A 19,058-nucleotide genomic window follows, 5' to 3' on the forward strand; every position below is an offset into this window, starting at 1 on the left:
GTCTAGAAGGTAGTCCGGGACAGTTATCCATTTGTCACTCAAACATAGGTCATAATTAGTCATGTTACATCCGTCATAATGGCCTGAATTTCTTGATATGACTCACGTGAGTCAAAGGCCGCGCTTATAGTCCTGGCTATGGCGACGCGACGTTGTGACGTCATCCGTCGCCATAGCATTTTTTGCCTTTTGTGGTGTCAAGAGATGGCGACCGGGGGGGCGAGGCCGTGAGCGGTTCGCCCTTATTGGCTGAACCGCTCACGGGCCCGCTGATGTCACGCGGCGATCGCCGAAAAATCAAATTTCATTGACTTCCAGCGATCGCGACAAAGCCGTCGCTTTGTCGCGGCTACTATAAGCGCATGCGACAGATTCAATACATTTGTTTTGACGCAACGTCGCCGGGACTATAAGCGCGGCTTTAGTATTAGAGAAAGGAAGTTATGAACGTGTTTATATATTGAGGGAAAGATTTCAAAGCATTTTTTTGGGACCATACACCTAGCAGCTGATTTACGACAGGGGTGGACATATGTTGATTCAATGGGGAAAGTATAGTGCATGCATCTTAGCAAGGTATTATGAAAATGAGAATTCAACAGAGTTGTGTTTTGGACCAAACACGTGAATTCTCATATTTCTACGCCAGTGACCTCTCTGGGGAAAACATATGGTAATGTAAGGTACTGTATAGGGATTTCTGTTTTATCCTGCTATTTTAAGAAATAAATAATAGGGGTGCGCAAACTGGGGGGGCGTGTAATAAACAGGGACACGAGACCCTGGCAGATATATAAATTTACATATATTCTCGGCTGGTGGCAGCGGATAGATATAATTGCAAGTGAGAAAAGCCGGTTAATTTTAACTCCTTGAAAGTACCTGGCGGGGGAGAAAGGTGGCTTGGCTAGCGTAGCCGTGTGCATTGACCCGGGTTGCCTATCTAAGTCACGTGCTCACCTGTGTGCCGTTTGTGACAGATGGTGCATGGGGGCAGATTGAGGAGAGATATTGTCCATTTGAGTGACCTTTTGCGAAGGTTAAAAGTGGGCCAGCTTTTCGAGCTGCACATTACACCTTGTCCCGTGTGCAGGTCACCTACTCACAGGTGTGCCGCACGTGACAGCTTGCCTTGTTCCCTAATACTCCAAACAGTAAATACATATTTCTAATAATATTATTATAATGGTAGCTCGACTGATAATCCTAACACTAAATACATATTTCTAATAATATTATTATAATAGTATCTTGCCTTATACTCCGGACAGCAAATTCATATTTTGAATAAGATTATTATAATAACTTGCCTCCTCCGAGATACTCCAATCAGTAAATAAATATAATAATGCTAATTAATTAATTAATAATGCTAATATTCCCATTATAATAACCGGCCTCAGTCCTCCATAATCCCAAACAGTACATCATCCGATTAATAGTCCCCATTAGAACAACGTACCACCTCTTCTTTCACCATCCTCCATTGAATTCCGTCCACGCCGGTCACCATGACCTCATGCGCGGCCGCGTCCTCCCGGCCCGGGCCCCCCGCGTGCGCCGGCTCCACGTAGCCCCCGTTGATATAAAGGGGCATCTTCTCCACCTCGGTGGGCAGCTCCAGGGACAGCACCCGGAAGACCTCCCGGCCGAAACGCGAGCCCAGGCTCTCCAAGGTGGACAGGTACTTGTACATGACGTCCTGCTCGCTCAGCTTGCCGGGGCCCACCGTGTGCAGGTGGAAGCGCCGCACGAACGTCTTGAAGACGTTCTTCATGCGGAACTTGGTGAGGTAGTTGTTCTGCTGGATTTGCCGGCAGAACGATTTGGGGATGCACTCCTTGAAGCTGGGCAGGGGGGGGGGAAGGGACATAGAACGAAAAATCGGTAGAGCCAAAAACGGTAAACCAAGGTGGATTCTTCTAGGCCGAGAAACACAACTCATCCGGGATTATGTCTGTGGTCGCAAGGGAGTGTTGGTCGTGGGTCGGTGGGAGGTAAAAGGAAGCTTTGCTGTCATGTTGGACCCCAGAAAGACTAAGATACTTAGGTCTAGATCAGGGAGGGGAGGGGGCGCGGCACTTGAAGATGACCCGCGCTCGTCCAAAAAGCATTTAAATTATATGCCGGGGAGCGCACGCAAGACCTCTGTACCTCACTTACCTTGTGTCTGGCGGCTTCTGCCGGCGTCAAATGATGTTGTAATGTCAGAAGATGCCGGACAAAAGGTAAGAGATGAGCAGTCCAGAGCAGGCAGGGGGGCGCGAGCAGGCAAGGGGGGCGAGAAGGCAGGGGGGGCGAGAAGGCAGGGGGGGCGAGCAGTGGGAGAGCAGGAAGGGGGGCGCGAGAAGCGGGAGAGAGCAGGCAGGGGGGGCGAGCAGTGGGGGAGAGATGGCAAGGGGGGCGCGAGCAGTGAGGGAGAGCAGGCAGGGGGGGGCACAGACTAAAAAGTTTGCGCACCCCTGGTCTAGATCCACAACCCATTGTAAAGTCACTTAGGACAACGTTACAATAACACGGTGTATCGTCAAAAGTCCACAATGTAACGTCCAGTCGTGTGCTCTACCGTAAAGGGTTAATGATATGAGACCGAGACGTTATCATATCAGAGCAGATCCGTTAAGGGTAACGTGGGGACTTAATGTTACGTTAGTTAGGTCAGACCTAAACTAGGCGTTGCCGACATACCCAGCAGCAACACGTAGGGGCAAAGTGACCTAATGACAGGGACATGTTTAATTGGTTAAAGGGTCAGTCCCACGTAGGGGCAAAGTGACCTAATGACAGTGACGTGTGTAATGGGTTAAAGGGTCAGTCCCACGTAGGGGCAAAGTTACCTAATGACAGGGACGTGTGTAATGGGTTAAAGGGTCAGTCCCACGTAGGAGCAAAGTGACCTAATGACAGGGACGTGTTTAATGGGTTAAAGGGTCAGTCCCACGTAGTGGCAAAGTGACCAAATGACAGGGACGTGTGTAATGGATTAAAGGGTCAGTCCCAGATAGGAGCCTCTCCCAGGATGGGGACCCCTCACCTTATTTGCTTTGCCACCTCCTCGAGGGACAGCTTCTTATTGATGGCGATATGAGACAAATGAAGGACGGCCATCCCAAGACTCTCGTTCTTAAATCTGTGAATATCATGATCCGCCCGAAAATCCTTCAGAGACACCACGTCATTGACAAAGTCAAACTTTCCCTGTCAAGGGCACAAAGATAAGAATCAGGACGTGCTGGGAAACTGATTTAAAGGGCGTCTAAAATATCTGTCTGACTCCATGTGTCACTGTGTCACCCTGCGGGGGGAGGGACAGACTCCATGTCTCATAGCTCCCTCCTGTCTGTGTCACTGTGTCACCCTGCGGGGGGAGGGACAGACTCCATGTCTCATAGCTCCCTCCTGTCTGTTTCACTGTGTCACCCTGCGGGGGGAGGGACAGACTCCATGTCCCATAGCTCCCTCCTGTCTGTGTCACTGTGTCACCCTGCGGTGGGAGGGACAGACTCTGTGTCCCATAGCTCCCTCCTGTCTGTGTCACTGTGTCACCCTGCGGGGGGAGGGACAGACTCCGTGTCCCATAGCTCCCTCCTGTCTGTGTCACTGTGTCACCCTGCGGGGGGAGGGACAGACTCCATGTCTCATAGCTCCCTCCTGTCTGTGTCACTGTGTCACCCTGCGGGGGGAGGGACAGACTCCATGTCCCATAGCTCCCTCCTGTCTGTGTCACCCTGCGGTGGGAGGGGCAGACTCCATGTCCCATAGCTCCCTCCTGTCTGTGTCACCCTGCGGTGGGAGGGGCAGACTCCATGTCCCATAGCTCCCTCCTGCCTGTGTCACTGTGTCACTGTGTCACCCTGCGGGGGGAGGGACAGACTCCGTGTCCCATAGCTCCCTCCTGTCTGTGTCACCCTGCGGGGGGAGGGACAGACTCCGTGTCCCATAGCTCCCTCCTGTCTGTATCACTGTGTCACCCTGCGGGGGGAGGGACAGACTCCATGTCCCATAGCTCCCTCCTGTCTGTGTCACTGTGTCACCCTGCGGGGGGAGGGACAGACTCCATGTCCCATAGCTCCCTCCTGTCTGTGTCACTGTGTCACCCTGCGGGGGGAGGGACAGACTCCATGTCCCATAGCTCCCTCCTGTCTGTGTCACTGTGTCACCCTGCGGGGGGTGGGACAGACTCCGTGTCCCATAGCTCCCTCCTGTCTGTGTCACTGTGTCACCCTGCGGGGGGAGGGACAGACTCCATGTCCCATAGCTCCCTCCTGTCTGTGTCACTGTGTCACCCTGCGGTGGGAGGGACAGACTCCATGTCCCATAGCTCTCTCCTGTCTGTGTCACTGTGTCACCCTGCGGTGGGAGGGACAGACTTCATGTCCCATAGCTCCTCCCTCCTGTCTGTGTCACTGTGTCACCCTGCGGGGGGAGGGACAGACTCCATGTCCCATAGCTCCCTCCTGTGTGTGTCACTGTGTCACCCTGCGGGGGGAGGGACAGACTCCATGTCCCATAGCTCCCTCCTGTCTGTGTCACTGTGTCACCCTGCGGGGGGAGGGACAGACTCCATGTCCCATAGCTCCCTCCTGTCTGTGTCACTGTGTCACCCTGCGGGGAGAGGGACAGACTCCATGTCCCATAGCTCCCTCCTGTGTGTGTCACTGTGTCACCCTGCGGGGGGAGGGACAGATTTCAATACCTGCTCAAAGAGGTATTCAAAAGATGCCCAGTCTAGAATGGCTCCTCTCTGCTCGTTCCTGCGTTTGTCTTCACTCGAATCACTGCTCTTAGGGATATTTCGATACACAAGAGGCTGCTTCTCATGCATCCCGTGCCAGTTCCGAAAATAATACCTGAAAGAACGAAGGGAAAGGGCTGAGTTATAGGGAGGGGTTATATTGGGCTATAGGAAGAGTTATAGGGAGGGGTTATATGGGGCAATAGGAGGAGTTATAGGGAGAGGTTATATGGGGCAATAGGAGGAGTTATAGGGAGGGGTTATATGGGGTAATAGGAGGAGTTATAGGGAGGGGTTATATGGAGTAATAAGAGGAGTTATAGGGAGCGGTTATATGGGGCAATAGGAGGAGTTATAGGGAGGGGTTATATGGGGCAATAGGAGTTATAGGGAGGGGTTATATGGGGTAATAGGAGTTATAGGCAGGGGTTATATGGGGTAATAGGAGGAGTTATAGGGAGTGGTTATATGGAGTAATAGGAGGAGTTATAGGGAGGGGTTATATGGGGTAATAGGAGGAGTTATAGGGAGGGGTTATATGGAGTAATAGGAGGAGATATAGGGAGGGGTTATATGGGGTAATAGGAGGAGTTATAGGGAGGGGTTATATGGAGTAATAGGAGGAGTTATAGGGAGGGGTTATATGGAGTAATAGGAGGAGTTATAGGGAGGGGTTATATGGAGTAATAGGAGGAGTTATAGGGAGGGGTAATAGGAGGAGTTATAGGGAGGGGTTATATGGAGTAATAGGAGGAGTTATAGGGAGGGGTTATATGGAGTAATAGGAGGAGTTATAGGAAGAAAACAGGTCACTCACCTCATGCGAAAATGAATAATCAAATTCAGATCTCTTGTGACTTTAAACACGCGGTTGGGAGGAAACCAATATTTTGCTTGGACATCATACAGGGCGAATAGAGTATAACAGAGCGGTGTGATCCCTGCAACACAGACCAGATCTAACGTAACACCGGTATCTGGATCCCCCCAGCCCCAGCTTCAAATCCCAAACACTTCCAGTTCTACATCAATACAAGTCCCCACATAATCCCTCCTTCCTGACAGGACTTAGGATCAACAGTTCTAACTAGCACGAATACATCGCAAGCTACATTTGGTTTATGCATTTGTTTTACAAATACTCTACATATTAGTAGTAATGGATGTATCTTGTCACTTCTGTCTGTGTCACTGTGTCACCCTGCGGGGGGAGGGACAGACTCCATGTCCCATAGCTCCCTGCTGTCTGTGTCACCCTGCGGGGGGAGGGACAGACTCCATGTCCCATAGCTCCCTGCTGTCTGTGTCACCCTGCGGGGGGAGGGACAGACTCCATGTCCCATAGCTGCCTCCTGTCTGTGTCACCCTGCGGGGGGAGGGACAGACTCCATGTCCCATAGCTCCCTCCTGTCTGTGTCACTGTGTCACCCTGCGGGGGGAGGGACAGACTCCATGACATGTCCCATAGCTCCCTCCTGTCTGTGTCACTGTGTCACCCTGCGGGGAGAGGGACAGACTCCATGTCCCATAGCTCCCTCCTGTCTGTGTCACTGTGTCACCCTGCGGGGGGAGGGACAGACTCCATGTCCCATAGCTCCCTCCTGTCTGTGTCACTGTGTCACCCTGCGGTGGGAGGGACAGACTCCATGTCCCATAGCTCCCTCCTGTCTGTGTCACCCTGCGGGGGGAGGGACAGACTCCATGTCCCATAGCTCCCTCCTGTCTGTGTCACCCTGCGGGGGGAGGGACAGACTACATGTCCCATAGTTCCCTCCTGTCTGTGTCACCGTGTCACCCTGTGGGGGGAGGGACAGACTCCATGTCCCATAGCTCCCTCCTGTCTGTGTCACTGTGTCACCCTGCGGGGGGAGGGAGAGACTCCATGTCCCATAGCTCCCTCCTGTCTGTGTCACTGTGTCACCCTGCGGGGGAGGGACAGTCTCCATGTCCCATAGCTCCCTCCTGTCTGTGTCACTGTGTCACCCTGCGGGGGGAGGGACAGACTCCATGTCCCATAGCTCCCTCCTGTCTGTCACTGTGTCACCCTGCGGTGGGAGGGACAGACTCCATGTCCCATAGCTCCCTCCTGTCTGTGTCACCCTGCGGGGGGAGGGACAGACTCCATGTCCCATAGCTCCCTCCTGTCTGTGTCACCCTGCGGGGGGAGGGACAGACTCCATGTCCCATAGTTCTCTCCTGTCTGTGTCACCGTGTCACCCTGTGGGGGGAGGGACAGACTCCATGTCCCATAGCTCCCTCCTGTCTGTGTCACTGTGTCACCCTGCGGGGGGAGGGAGAGACTCCATGTCCCATAGCTCCCTCCTGTCTGTGTCACTGTGTCACCCTGCGGGGGAGGGACAGCCTCCATGTCCCATAGCTCCCTCCTGTCTGTGTCACTGTGTCACCCTGCGGGGGGAGGGACAGACTCCATGTCCCATAGCTCCCTCCTGTCTGTGTCACTGTGTCACCCTGCGGGGGGAGGGACAGACTCCATGTCCCATAGCTCCCTCCTGTCTGTGTCACTGTGTCACCCTGCGGTGGGAGGGACAGACTCCATGTCCCATAGCTCCCTCCTGTCTGTGTCACCCTGCGGGGGGAGGGACAGACTCCATGTCCCATAGCTCCCTCCTGTCTGTGTCACCCTGCGGGGGGAGGGACAGACTCCATGTCCCATAGTTCCCTCCTGTCTGTGTCACCGTGTCACCCTGTGGGGGGAGGGACAGACTCCATGTCCCATAGCTCCCTCCTGTCTGTGTCACTGTGTCACCCTGCGGGGGGAGGGAGAGACTCCATGTCCCATAGCTCCCTCCCGTCTGTGTCACTGTGTCACCCTGCGGGGGAGGGACAGTCTCCATGTCCCATAGCTCCCTCCTGTCTGTGTCACTGTGTCACCCTGCGGGGGGAGGGACAGACTCCATGTCCCATAGCTCCCTCCTGTCTGTGTCACTGTGTCACCCTGTGGGGGGAGGGACAGACTCCATGTCCCATAGCTCCCTCCTGTCTGTGTCACTGTGTCACCCTGCGGTGGGAGGGACAGACTCCATGTCCCATAGCTCCCTCCTGTCTGTGTCACTGTGTCACCCTGCGGGGGGAGGGACAGACTCCATGTCCCATAGCTCCCTCCTGTCTGTGTCACTGTGTCACCCTGCGGGGGGAGGGACAGACTCCATGTCCCATAGCTCCCTCCTGTCTGTGTCACTGTGTCACCCTGCGGTGGGAGGGACAGACTCCATGTCCCATAGCTCCCTCCTGTCTGTGTCACTGTGTCACCCTGCGGTGGGAGGGACAGACTCCATGTCCCATAGCTCCCTCCTGTCTGTGTCACTGTGTCACCCTGCGGGGGGAGGGACAGACTCCATGTCCCATAGCTCCCTCCTGTCTGTGTCACTGTGTCACCCTGCGGTGGGAGGGACAGACTCCATGTCCCATAGCTCCCTCCTGGCTGTGTCACTGTCACCCTGCGGGTGGAGGGACAGACTCCATGTCCCATAGCTCCCTCCTGTCTGTGTCACCCTGCGGGGGGAGGGACATACTCCATGTCCCATAGCTCCCTCCTGTCTGTGTCACCCTGCGGGGGGAGGGACAGACTCCATGTCCCATAGCTCCCTCCTGTCTGTGTCACTGTGTCACCCTGCGGGGGGAGGGACAGACTCCATGTCCCATAGCTCCCTCCTGTCTGTGTCACTGTGTCACCCTGCGGTGGGAGGGACAGACTCCATGTCCCATAGCTCCCTCCTGGCTGTGTCACTGTCACCCTGCGGGTGGAGGGACAGACTCCATGTCCCATAGCTCCCTCCTGTCTGTGTCACCCTGCGGGGGGAGGGACATACTCCATGTCCCATAGCTCCCTCCTGTCTGTGTCACCCTGCGGGGGGAGGGACAGACTCCATGTCCCATAGCTCCCTCCTGTCTGTGTCACTGTGTCACCCTGCGGTGGGAGGGACAGACCCCATGTCCCATAGCTCCCTCCTGTCTGTGTCACCCTGCGGGGGGAGGGACAAACTCCATGTCCCATAGCTCCCTCCTGTCTGTGTCACCCTGCTGCCACTTACCAATCTTCTGTGCGATGTCGATGCAGACCTCTTCTGCGGTGGTCGAGCCCTGCGTGTAGCTGACATACTGCTCCTTCCCGTTGCTCCAGTACAGATAAACTTTGAGTCCCGCGCCGGTCAAGAGACACCCCTCCATGTCCGAATCGCTATGTTTCACCGTACACTGGCACAGTGCCATCTCTGCGAGGGTTCGGGCCGGGCCCCACCTGCACCGCAAACCCGAGAACATCACCGTCACTCCAGTACCAGAGAGAGGACAGACCAACAGATGTAGCCAGACCACCTGTCCCCGTGGTCTTCTGGGGAGGGGGACCTGTTCGTGTGAGTGGGACCCCGCACGGAGAGATGACCCACCGCCAGGTAATGTCCGGCCAGCGCGGAACAGTTAGTCCGACGACACCTGACACGCATATATACACACACAATATGGCAACAGCAGCACAAGAGGGACGCAGCCCACAATATAATCAAAACCAATGAGTATATCCGGGGTTTGTTGGACCTGAAACCCCTGCAGAGGATTCTGGGTAAGAAAAGAGACGGTGGCTCAGTCGGAGAGACGGCTTCAGCACAGGTGGCTGAATCGGTGGCTCAGTCGAAGAGTTGCTTCAGCACAGGAGGCTGTCGAAGACCTGTGCTGAAGCAGGCTCTTTGACCGAGTACTGCAGTTGAGAACAGCCCCCCCCCTCCCCCGTAATTATATTTTCGCGTCGCAAGCAGGCGACGGAAGCCGAGAAGTTTTACCGCGACTGGATTGGGGTGTCTTTGCGGCGTCGGCGAATAATTCATTTTCCACGCGGGGTTGTTCCGCCTCCTTACAAAATACAGAACGCGAGTGTCCCTGCCACGCCGATGTCACGCTGGTTAACCACTTCCCTGAGGCCCAGCGGAAAAACACAAACTGCTTTTCAAACGCATCATTTCCCTTAATAACAGAAAACAACCACTTGTTTCAAGGTGCAATCCCAGCTAGCAGGAGTAAAATATTATATATATATATATATATATATATAATAAAAATATCGCTTGTGAGCACATTCACATGCTTAGACAGGTCTGCAACCCTGATTTTCACCATTATCACCTCGCATACAGTGCTCCCACTGCAGCAAGGGATTCTGGGAAATGACATGCAAATGAGCACACCGTGTCACCGTTTGCCTCAAATCCATTTGTACATGGCACCCTTATAAGCTTATGCTCGCTGCATTACACAGCTTATCAGCACAGCCTGGGTTTTGATGCATAGCCAGTAAACCTACCCCCAGACAGCCGTTTCGACCTTTTGGGTCTCAGTGTGAGGCTGGTTGTGCCGGCTTTGCCATTTAAGGCTGGGCAGGTTTCACCCACACATTAGATAAGTTATGGTGGGTGAAAAGGGTGGCGAAAAACCCTCCACCGTATAGCATATAGCAAATAAAGATATCGCTTGTGAGCCCATTCACGTGTGTGTGTATATATATATATATATATACTGTTCATGTGTACCCTGCTCATTTATGTAACTGTATTTGTAACCATGTATTATTTGTCTTAGCTCTGTGCCCAGGACATACGTGAAAACGAGAGGTAACTCTCAGTGTATTACTTCCTGGTAACACATTTTATGAATAAATATATATATATAAATAAATATATTTATATATATAAACAGGGCACGCACAAAACAAAAATGAAAGGTAAAGGTAGGGTGCCTACTGTCCAAAAAGATACAGAAAATGGAAAAAAGGGACAGGCACTCCTATATGCAAACAAGTGACATTTATTGACTCAACGATTCAGTCCCAGTGGGGAGTCAATAAATTTCACTTTTTCATATATATATATATATATATATATATATATATATATATATATATATAAAACATAATACTGAGTTAAGTTATGGTGAGTAAAAAAAGTGACAAAAACCCTCCACAGGAAAGCAAATATGCAAATATAGCTGTATGCTCATCTTAATATATAAAATCGAATGGTTAGTGAGGTTAGTGCTATCTGCGGTGAATCTGATTGGTCCTCAGCCTCTGGCCAATCAGATTGCTGTGTGTGACGTCACCCAACTGCCACTCTCTTCCCCCTCGGCTCGCACCTGATATACCCAGGCAGCTCCCCCCCCCCCCCCACACACACCTTCCTTCATCTCCAGCCTGATCCCTCCGTACACACACACACACACACACACACACACACACACACACACACACACACACACACAGCAGACACACGTATACACACAGCAGACACACGTATACACACAGCAGACACACGTATACACACAGCAGACACACGTATACACACAGCAGACACGTATACACACAGCAGACACACGTATACACACAGCAGACACACGTATACACACAGCAGACACACGTATACACACAGCAAACACACGTATACACATGTATACACACACACGTATACACACGTACACACACACGCGTGTACACACACACACACACACACACAAATAGGCACACGTATACACACACACACACGTAGACACACACACACACACGTATACACACACACGTAGACACACGTATACACACAGGCACACGTTGACACACGTATACACGCAGACACCTATACACGCAGGCACACGTAGACACGCAGACACACGTAAACACACGTAGACACGCACACACACGTAGACACGCACACACACATGGAGTCATACACACACACACACACACAATGTATACACACACGTGTATACACACACACACACACACACACGTGTATACACACACGTGTATACACACACACACACACACACACACGTGTATACACACACACGTGTATACACACACACACACACACACACACGTGTATACACACACACGTGTATACACACACACACGTGTATACACACACGTGTATACACACACACACGTGTATACACACACGTGTATACACACACACACGTGTATACACACACACACACGTGTATACACACACACGTGTATACACACACACACACGTGTATACACACACACGTGTATACACACACACACGTGTATACACACACACACGTGTATACACACACACACACACACGTGTATACACACACACACACACACACACACACGTGTATACACACACACACACACGTGTATACACACACACATGTGTATACACACACACATGTGTATACACACACACATGTGTATACACACACACACATGTATACACACACACATACATGTATACACACACACACACACATGTATACACACACAAACATGTATACACACATGTATACACACACACACACACGTAGACATACACACACATACAATGTATACACACAAACATGTATACACACACAATCAAACATGTATACACACACACACACACTATCCCCAGCACCACCACATCAGCACACCGGTATCCCATGCCCCCCCCAGCACACTGGCATTCTCGGCTCCCCACCATTCCCAGCCCCCATCAACACCATCAGCACCCACACATTGGCACCTTTCCACCTCCCCCATCGGCACACCCACATCCGCACCCCCACATCAGCACCAAACCCTCCCAAATCAGCACACCGATACAATCACCATCAGCACAGCCACAGCAGCAGTACCACCGCACACCGCCATGGGCCGCGTTGACCACTCCCCACCCAAATGCCACCCCCACACCACAAACATCCCGGGCAACGCCGGGGCTCTCAGCTAGTATATATATATACACAGTGGTTGACAAATCACCCAAAAATCTACTCGCCACCTAGTACCAAACGTATGCTTCTTGGGCCAATAGGAGCTCGCCACGATGTTAAATCCACTCGACCGGGGCGAGCAAATGTATAGGTTTGTCGATATATATATATATATATATACACACACACACACATATATATAAATAAAGGAAAAAGTGACATTTATTCTCAAATACTCTATACCAGGCTTGTGCGGCCCGCGGCGGCTTTCCCCGTCCTCCTCCCTCCCGAGCCGCCTCTCCCGCCCGCGAGCTGCTATCCCCCCCCCCTCCTCTACCGGCCGCAAGCCACGAGCCCCACCTCCTCTCCCGGCCACGAGCCTCCCCATCTCTCCCGGCCGCAAGCCGCTCTCCCCCTCCTCTCCCGCCCGGGAGCCCGCTCTCCCCCTCGAGCCTGCTCTGAGGACTGCACGAGTGTGCTAGTCCTGCCGGCTCCGTGAGGGGTGGGGAGGTGAGGTGCAAGGGGGGGAGGGGAGGTGCAGGGGAGTGATGTGAGGTCAAGGGGGGGGAGGTGAGGTGCAGGGGGGGGAGGTGAGGTGCAGGGGAGTGAGTGAGGTGAAGGGGAGTGAGTGAGGTGAAGGGGAGTGATGTGAGGTGCGGGGGGGAGGTGAAGTGCAGGAGAGTGAGTGAGATGCAGGGGGGGTGAGGTGCAGGGGGGAGGTGTAGTGGGGTGATGTGAGGTGAGGTGCAGGGGGGAGAGTGATGTGAGGTGAGGTGCAGGGGATTGATGTGAGGTGCGGGGGGGGAGGTGAGGTGTAGGGGAGTGGGTGAAATGAGTTGCAGGGGGGAGGTGTAGTGGGGTAATGTGAGGTGCAGGGGGAGAGTGAAGTGAGGTGCAGGGGGGGAGGTGTAGTGGGGTGATGTGAGGTGAGGTGCAGGGGGTGATGTGAGGTGCAGGGATGTGATGTGAGATGCAGGGGGGAGAGTGAGGTGAGGTGCAGGGGGTGAGGTGCAGGGGGGGTGAGGTGCAGGGGGTGGGATGTGTGTGGTGGGGTGTGAGATAGAGGGTGAGTTTCGCAAAGGTGGATGATGAGGGGTGCATGGGGAGATATGAGGATGAGGGGTGCTGGGGGAGATATATGAAGATGATGAGTGCTGGGGGAGATATGAGGATGATGAGGGGTGCTGGGGGAGATATGAGGATGATGAGTGGTGCTGGGAGAGATTGATGAGGGGTGCTGGAGGAGATATGAGGATGATGGGGTGCTGGGGCAGATATGAGGATGATGAGGGGTGCTGGGAGAGATTGATGAGGGGTGCTGGAGGAGAACTGAGGATGATGATGAGAGGTGCTGGGGGAGATATGATGATTTTACCCGTGCAGGCCGAATCTGTTTTCCTTGGAGCAGTTCGGCCCTTCTCGCTTTACAAGTTGTGCAGGCCTGCTCTATACCTTTCTGTGGCTGCCGAAATGCTTTTATTTGTGCTCGGCTAACACGGTACAGATACCCCTACATCTAAATAGATAGGATAGATATAGATATACATATACAAGGCTCGACAAATGCACTTGCCCGGTTGCCACGGACGAGTGCATTTTGGCCACTGTTGATTGCTTACCTGCGAGGGGAGGGGGCGGGGGGGGGGTCCGGCGGTAACTGGACGCTACATCACGTCGTGACGTCACGTTGCGTGATGCCGTGACATCACGGCGTCCCATTGCCATGGCAACGAGGCGTCAAATGCCATTTTTTCAGGACCAGCAGGGGAAAGAGAACAATTTGCAGGGGAGGACGGAGATCACAGCACACCACGCCGCCGGACCCTGCCGCCGGTAAGAGTCGTGGGGGGGGGGGGGGGTTGAGTGGGTTTTTCCCTAGGTTGTCGAGCCCTGTATGTATGTATGTATATATATATATATATATATATATTGAAACAATGTATCAGTTTAATCGGTTTCCATGGAAATATCCAATCTTCCTTCAGTTGTTCTTTTACTTATTTGTCTCTGGCTGAAGAAAGTGCTGCGTTCCCCCTTTTCTCCGGGAACACTGAATTACAGCTTTTAGTTACTTCTGTTTATCTGTCGCACTCATGATTACGTCACCGACGCAGGACGGAGCAGAGAGGAGGGTTTCTCTGCGGCTTGTACGACTGACAAACAGTCTGCTCACCAAAAGACTCCAATTATGTATACATTATCTATCTATAGCTCTCTCTCTCTCGTCATTCTCTCTCTCTCTCTCTCTCTCTCTCTCTCATATCACTCTCTCTCATCATTCTCTCTCTCTCTCTTCATTCTTGCTCTCTCTTCATTCTTGCTTGCTCTCTCTTCATTCTTGCTCTCTCTCTCTCTTCATTCTTGCTCTCTCTCTCTCTCTCTCTTCATTCTTGCTCTCTCTCTCCATTCTTGCTCTCTCTCTCCATTCTTGCTCTCTCTCTCCATTCTTGCTCTCTCTCTCCATTCTTGCTCTCTCTCTCCATTCTTGCTCTCTCTCCATTCTTGCTCTCTCTCTCTCTCTATCTTCATTCTCTCGCTCTCTCTCTTCATTCTCTCGCTCTCTCTCTTCACTCTCTCGCTCTCTTCATTCTCTCGCTCTCTTCATTCTCTCGCTCTCTTCATTCTCTCGCTCTCTTCATTCTCTCGCTCTCTCTCTTCATTCTCTCGCGCTCTCTGTTCATTCTTGCTCTCTCTCTCTCTCTCCATTCTCGCTCTCTCTCTCTCTCCATTCTCGCTCTCTCTTTCTCTCCAATAACACCACAAGAAACAATCCAAAGGAAAAAGAAGCAGACGCAAGACTCTCAAGACAGCTCATACACAGCTGTGAGCGCCTTCACATGTTTTAGGCTGCGGCCCCGCTGGCGCTGACCGCACTCATGCGTGGGAGCGGCGACGTCATCAGCTCTCCAAGCATGAGCGCCGGGTGTCTTGTCTATTTTGCGTGGACGCAGCCCAAGGCTTGTTTTATAGTGGTTGCTGCTGCGCATGCGGGTGTGCAACCCGGCGTTGCACGTGCGCGTTTAGTTTGTAGGCTGCAAGCGGTGACGCGCGCGGTTGGGGGCGTGACTGATGTCACAGCATTAGGCCGCGCTGTGATTGGTTCGCGGAGTGGCAGCAGCGCGAAAATACAATTTGCTTGTAAATTCCCTGGTCTGCCGCGCCACCGCTCACGGCCGTGCGGGCGCGTCCCAAGTATATAAACGCCTGGCTAGCACAGGCAATTATAATTGACGCGCGGGGGATAAATAAGAGGGGGATAGGGTAATTAGGGGGCTAAATAAGAGGGGGATAGGGTAATTAGGGGGCTAAATAAGAGGGGGATAGGGTAATTAGGGGGAGGGGTGAGATAAATAAAAGGGGGATCGGGTAATTAGGGGGGTGGGATAAATAAGAAGCGGATTGGGTAATTAGGGGGCTAAATAAGAGGGGGATAGGGTAATTAGGGGGGATAAATAAGAGGGGGATAGGGTAATTAGGGGGAGTGTGGGATAAATAAGAAGCGGATTGGGTAATTAGGGGGCTAAATAAGAGGGGGATAGGGTAATTAGGGGGGATAAATAAGAGGGGGATAGGGTAATTAGGGGGAGGGTTGGGATAAATAAGAGGGGGATAGGATAATTAGGGGGAGGGGTGGGATAAATAAGAGAGGCTAGGGTAATTAGGAGGAGGGTGGGCTAAATAAGAGGGGGATAGGGTAATTACGGGGGATAAATAAGAGAGGGATAGGGTAATTAGGGGGGATAAATAAGAGGAGGATAGGGTAATTAGGGGGAGGGTTGGGATAAATAAGAGGGGGATAGGATAATTAGGGGGAGGGGTGGGATAAATAAGAGAGGGATAGGATAATTAGGGGGAGGGGAAGGGTGGGATAAATAAGAGGGGATAGGGTAATTAGGGGGAGGGTGGGCTAAATAAGAGGGGGATAGGGTAATTAGGGGGGATAAATAAGAGGGGGATAGGGTAATTAGGGGGGATAAATAAGAGGGGATAGGGTAATTAGGGGGAGTGTGGGATAAATAAGAGGGGATAGGGTAATTAGGGGGAGGGTGGGCTAAATAAGAGGGGATGGGGTAATTAGGGGGAGGGTTGGGATAAATAAGAGGGGGATAGGGTAATTAGGGGGGATAAATAAGAGGGGGGTAGGGGGATAGGGTAATTAGGGGGGATAAATAAGAGGGGGATAGGGTAATTAGGGGGGATAAATAAGAGGGGGATAGGGTAATTAGGGGGGATAAATAAGAGGGGGATAGGGTAGGGGGATAGGGTAATTAGGGGAGATAAATAAGAGGGGGATAGGGTAATTAGGGGGGATAAATAAGAGGGGGATAGGGTAATTAGGGGGAGTGTGGGATAAATAAGAGGGGAGAGGGTAATTAGGGGGAGTGTGGGATAAATAAGAGGGGATAGGGTAATTAGGGGGAGGGGTGGGATAAATAAGAAGGGGATAGGGTAATTAGGGGGAGTGTGGGATAAATAAGAGGGGATGGGGTAATTAGGGGGAGGGGTGGGATAAATAAGAAGGGGATAGGGTAATTAGGTGGGATAAATAAGAGGGGGATAGGGTAATTAGGTGGATGGGTGGGATAAATAAGAGGGGATAGGGTAATTAGGGGGAGGGGTGGGATAAATAAGAGGAGATAGGGTAATTAGGGGGAGGGGGAAGGGTGGGATAAATAAGAGAGGGATCGGGTAATTTGGGGGAGGGGTGGGATAAATAAGTGAGGGATAGGGTAATTAGGGGGAGGGATAGGGTAATTAGGGGAGGGGTGGGATAAATAAGAGGGGATAGGGTAATTAGGGTGAGGGGTGGGATAAATAAGAGAGGGATAGGGTAATTAGGGGGAGGGGTGGGATAAATAAGAGGGGGATAGGGTAATTAGGTGGGATAAATAAGAGGTGGGATAAATAAGAGGTGGGTAGGTGGGATAAATAAGAGAGGGATAGGGTAATTTGGGGGAGGGGTGGGATATATAAGAGGGGGATAGGGTAATTAGGTGGGATAAATAAGAGGTGGGTGGGGTAAATAAGAGAGGGATAGGGTAATTTGGGGGAGGGGTGGGATAAATAAGAGAGGGATAGGGTGATTTGGGGGAGGGGTGGGATAAATAAGAGAGGGATAGGGTAATTTGGGGGAGGGTGGGATAAATAAGAAGGGGATAGGGTAATTAGGGGGCTAAATAAGAGGGGGATCGGGTAATTAGGGGAGGGTGGGATAAATAAGAGGGGGATAGGGTAATTAGGGGGAGGAGTGGGATAAATAAGAGGGGGATAAGGTAATTAGGGGGGGGTAAATAAGGGGATAGGGTAATTAGGGGGAGGGTGGGATAAATAAGACAGGGATAGGGTAATTAGGGGAGGGCTGGTCACATGACCCTCGCGTGCCCCTCTCTGTCACATGACCCCCTCACGACCCTCTCTCTCCCCCACCTTCCTCCAGGTCACATGATCCCTCGTGCCCCTCTGTCACATGACCCCCGCGTACCGCACTCACTCACCTTACCGCGGGTCACATGACCCCCGCGTGCCTAGTCTCTGTGCCTTTCCCCCGGGTATCCCACCCTGTGTCCGACACCGCCAGCTGCGAGCAGGGGGGGCGTGACGTCACCTGCCCTTACCTGGGCGGGGCCCGGGCGCGCAGTCTCCGCCCACTTCCGTCAAAAGCCAGCCCGCTCATTGGGCACCCGCAGAGAGAGAGGGGGAGGGGTGTGTGTGTGTGTGTGTGTGTGTGTGTGTGTGTGTGTGTGTGTGTGTGTGTGTGTGTGTGTGTGTGTGTGTGTGTGTGTGTGTGTGTGTGTGTGTGTGTGTGTGTGTGTGTGTGTGTGTGTGTGTGTGTGTGTGTGTGTGTGTGTGTGTGTGTGTGTGTGTGTGTGTGTGTGTGTGTGTGTTAATTCATATATTATATACCTAACATAATAATCACAGAGATGATGTTAAGATTAATTTCCTCCTAACAGACATCCACAACAATTTCCAGTATAACTTCATATCTATTTATATACCTGTCCTTTTCCTGTAGGAAGGTATAATTAATTATACGTAGTATTCGATAATTAAATGTATTACTTAAATGCGTATAGACAAAATTAGTCTTAGCGTCATCTCTGTAATTATTATCTCAGGTATATACATGAATTAGATCATATAGGTTGTGGTTGTTGTATCTGGCTAGACATCTCTTCCTACTATTCACACAATATTCTAACATATATCCTCACATAAATGAACAGGGTATACATTATATACAAGACATTGCGTGCACAGTTAAAGAAAATATATATTATGAGCGTATGAAACAGTTACAGACCAGATTAAAGTGTGAGACAGCCTTAGATTTGAAAGAACTTAAGCTGGTGGTGGATATGAGAGTCTCTGGTAGGTTGTTCCAGTTTTGGGGTGCACGGAAGGAGAAGGAGGAACGGCCGGATACTTTGTTGAGCCTTGGGACCATGAATAGTCTTTTGGAGTCTGATCTCAGGTGATAGGTGCTGCATGTGGTAGGGGTGAGGAGCTTGTTCAGGTAGCTGGGTAGCTTGCCCAGAAAGTATTTGAGGGTGAGACAGGAAAGGTGAACTTTGCGCCTAGACTCTAGTGATGACCAATCTAG

General features: G+C 51.8%; 1 protein-coding gene across 3 annotated transcripts in view; it reads right to left on the reverse strand.

Annotated features, from left to right (window-relative positions):
- TYK2 (tyrosine kinase 2) overlaps positions 1–18,100 on the reverse strand; it is a 61,100-nt gene extending 43,000 nt beyond the window's left edge. Inside the window, exons 1-6 of one of the 3 annotated variants that reach the window (XM_075577426.1) lie at positions 17,950–18,100; positions 8,788–8,993; positions 5,553–5,676; positions 4,697–4,850; positions 3,035–3,198; positions 1,466–1,847 (exon numbers count right to left, since the gene is read on the reverse strand). In XM_075577426.1, coding sequence (XP_075433541.1) covers positions 1,466–1,847; positions 3,035–3,198; positions 4,697–4,850; positions 5,553–5,676; positions 8,788–8,965 — 1,002 coding nt within the window. In that variant the 5' untranslated portion in view covers positions 8,966–8,993; positions 17,950–18,100. Of the gene's footprint in view, positions 1–1,462; positions 1,848–3,034; positions 3,199–4,696; positions 4,851–5,552; positions 5,677–8,787; positions 8,994–17,949 lie in introns of all 3 variants that reach the window. The other 2 variants (XM_075577424.1, XM_075577425.1) reach the window with 2 other exon arrangements.
- Between the last annotated feature and the right edge of the window lie 958 nt (positions 18,101–19,058).

The sequence above is a fragment of the Ascaphus truei genome, chromosome 20 (assembly GCF_040206685.1).
Source record: "Ascaphus truei isolate aAscTru1 chromosome 20, aAscTru1.hap1, whole genome shotgun sequence".
NCBI lineage: Eukaryota > Metazoa > Chordata > Amphibia > Anura > Ascaphidae > Ascaphus > Ascaphus truei.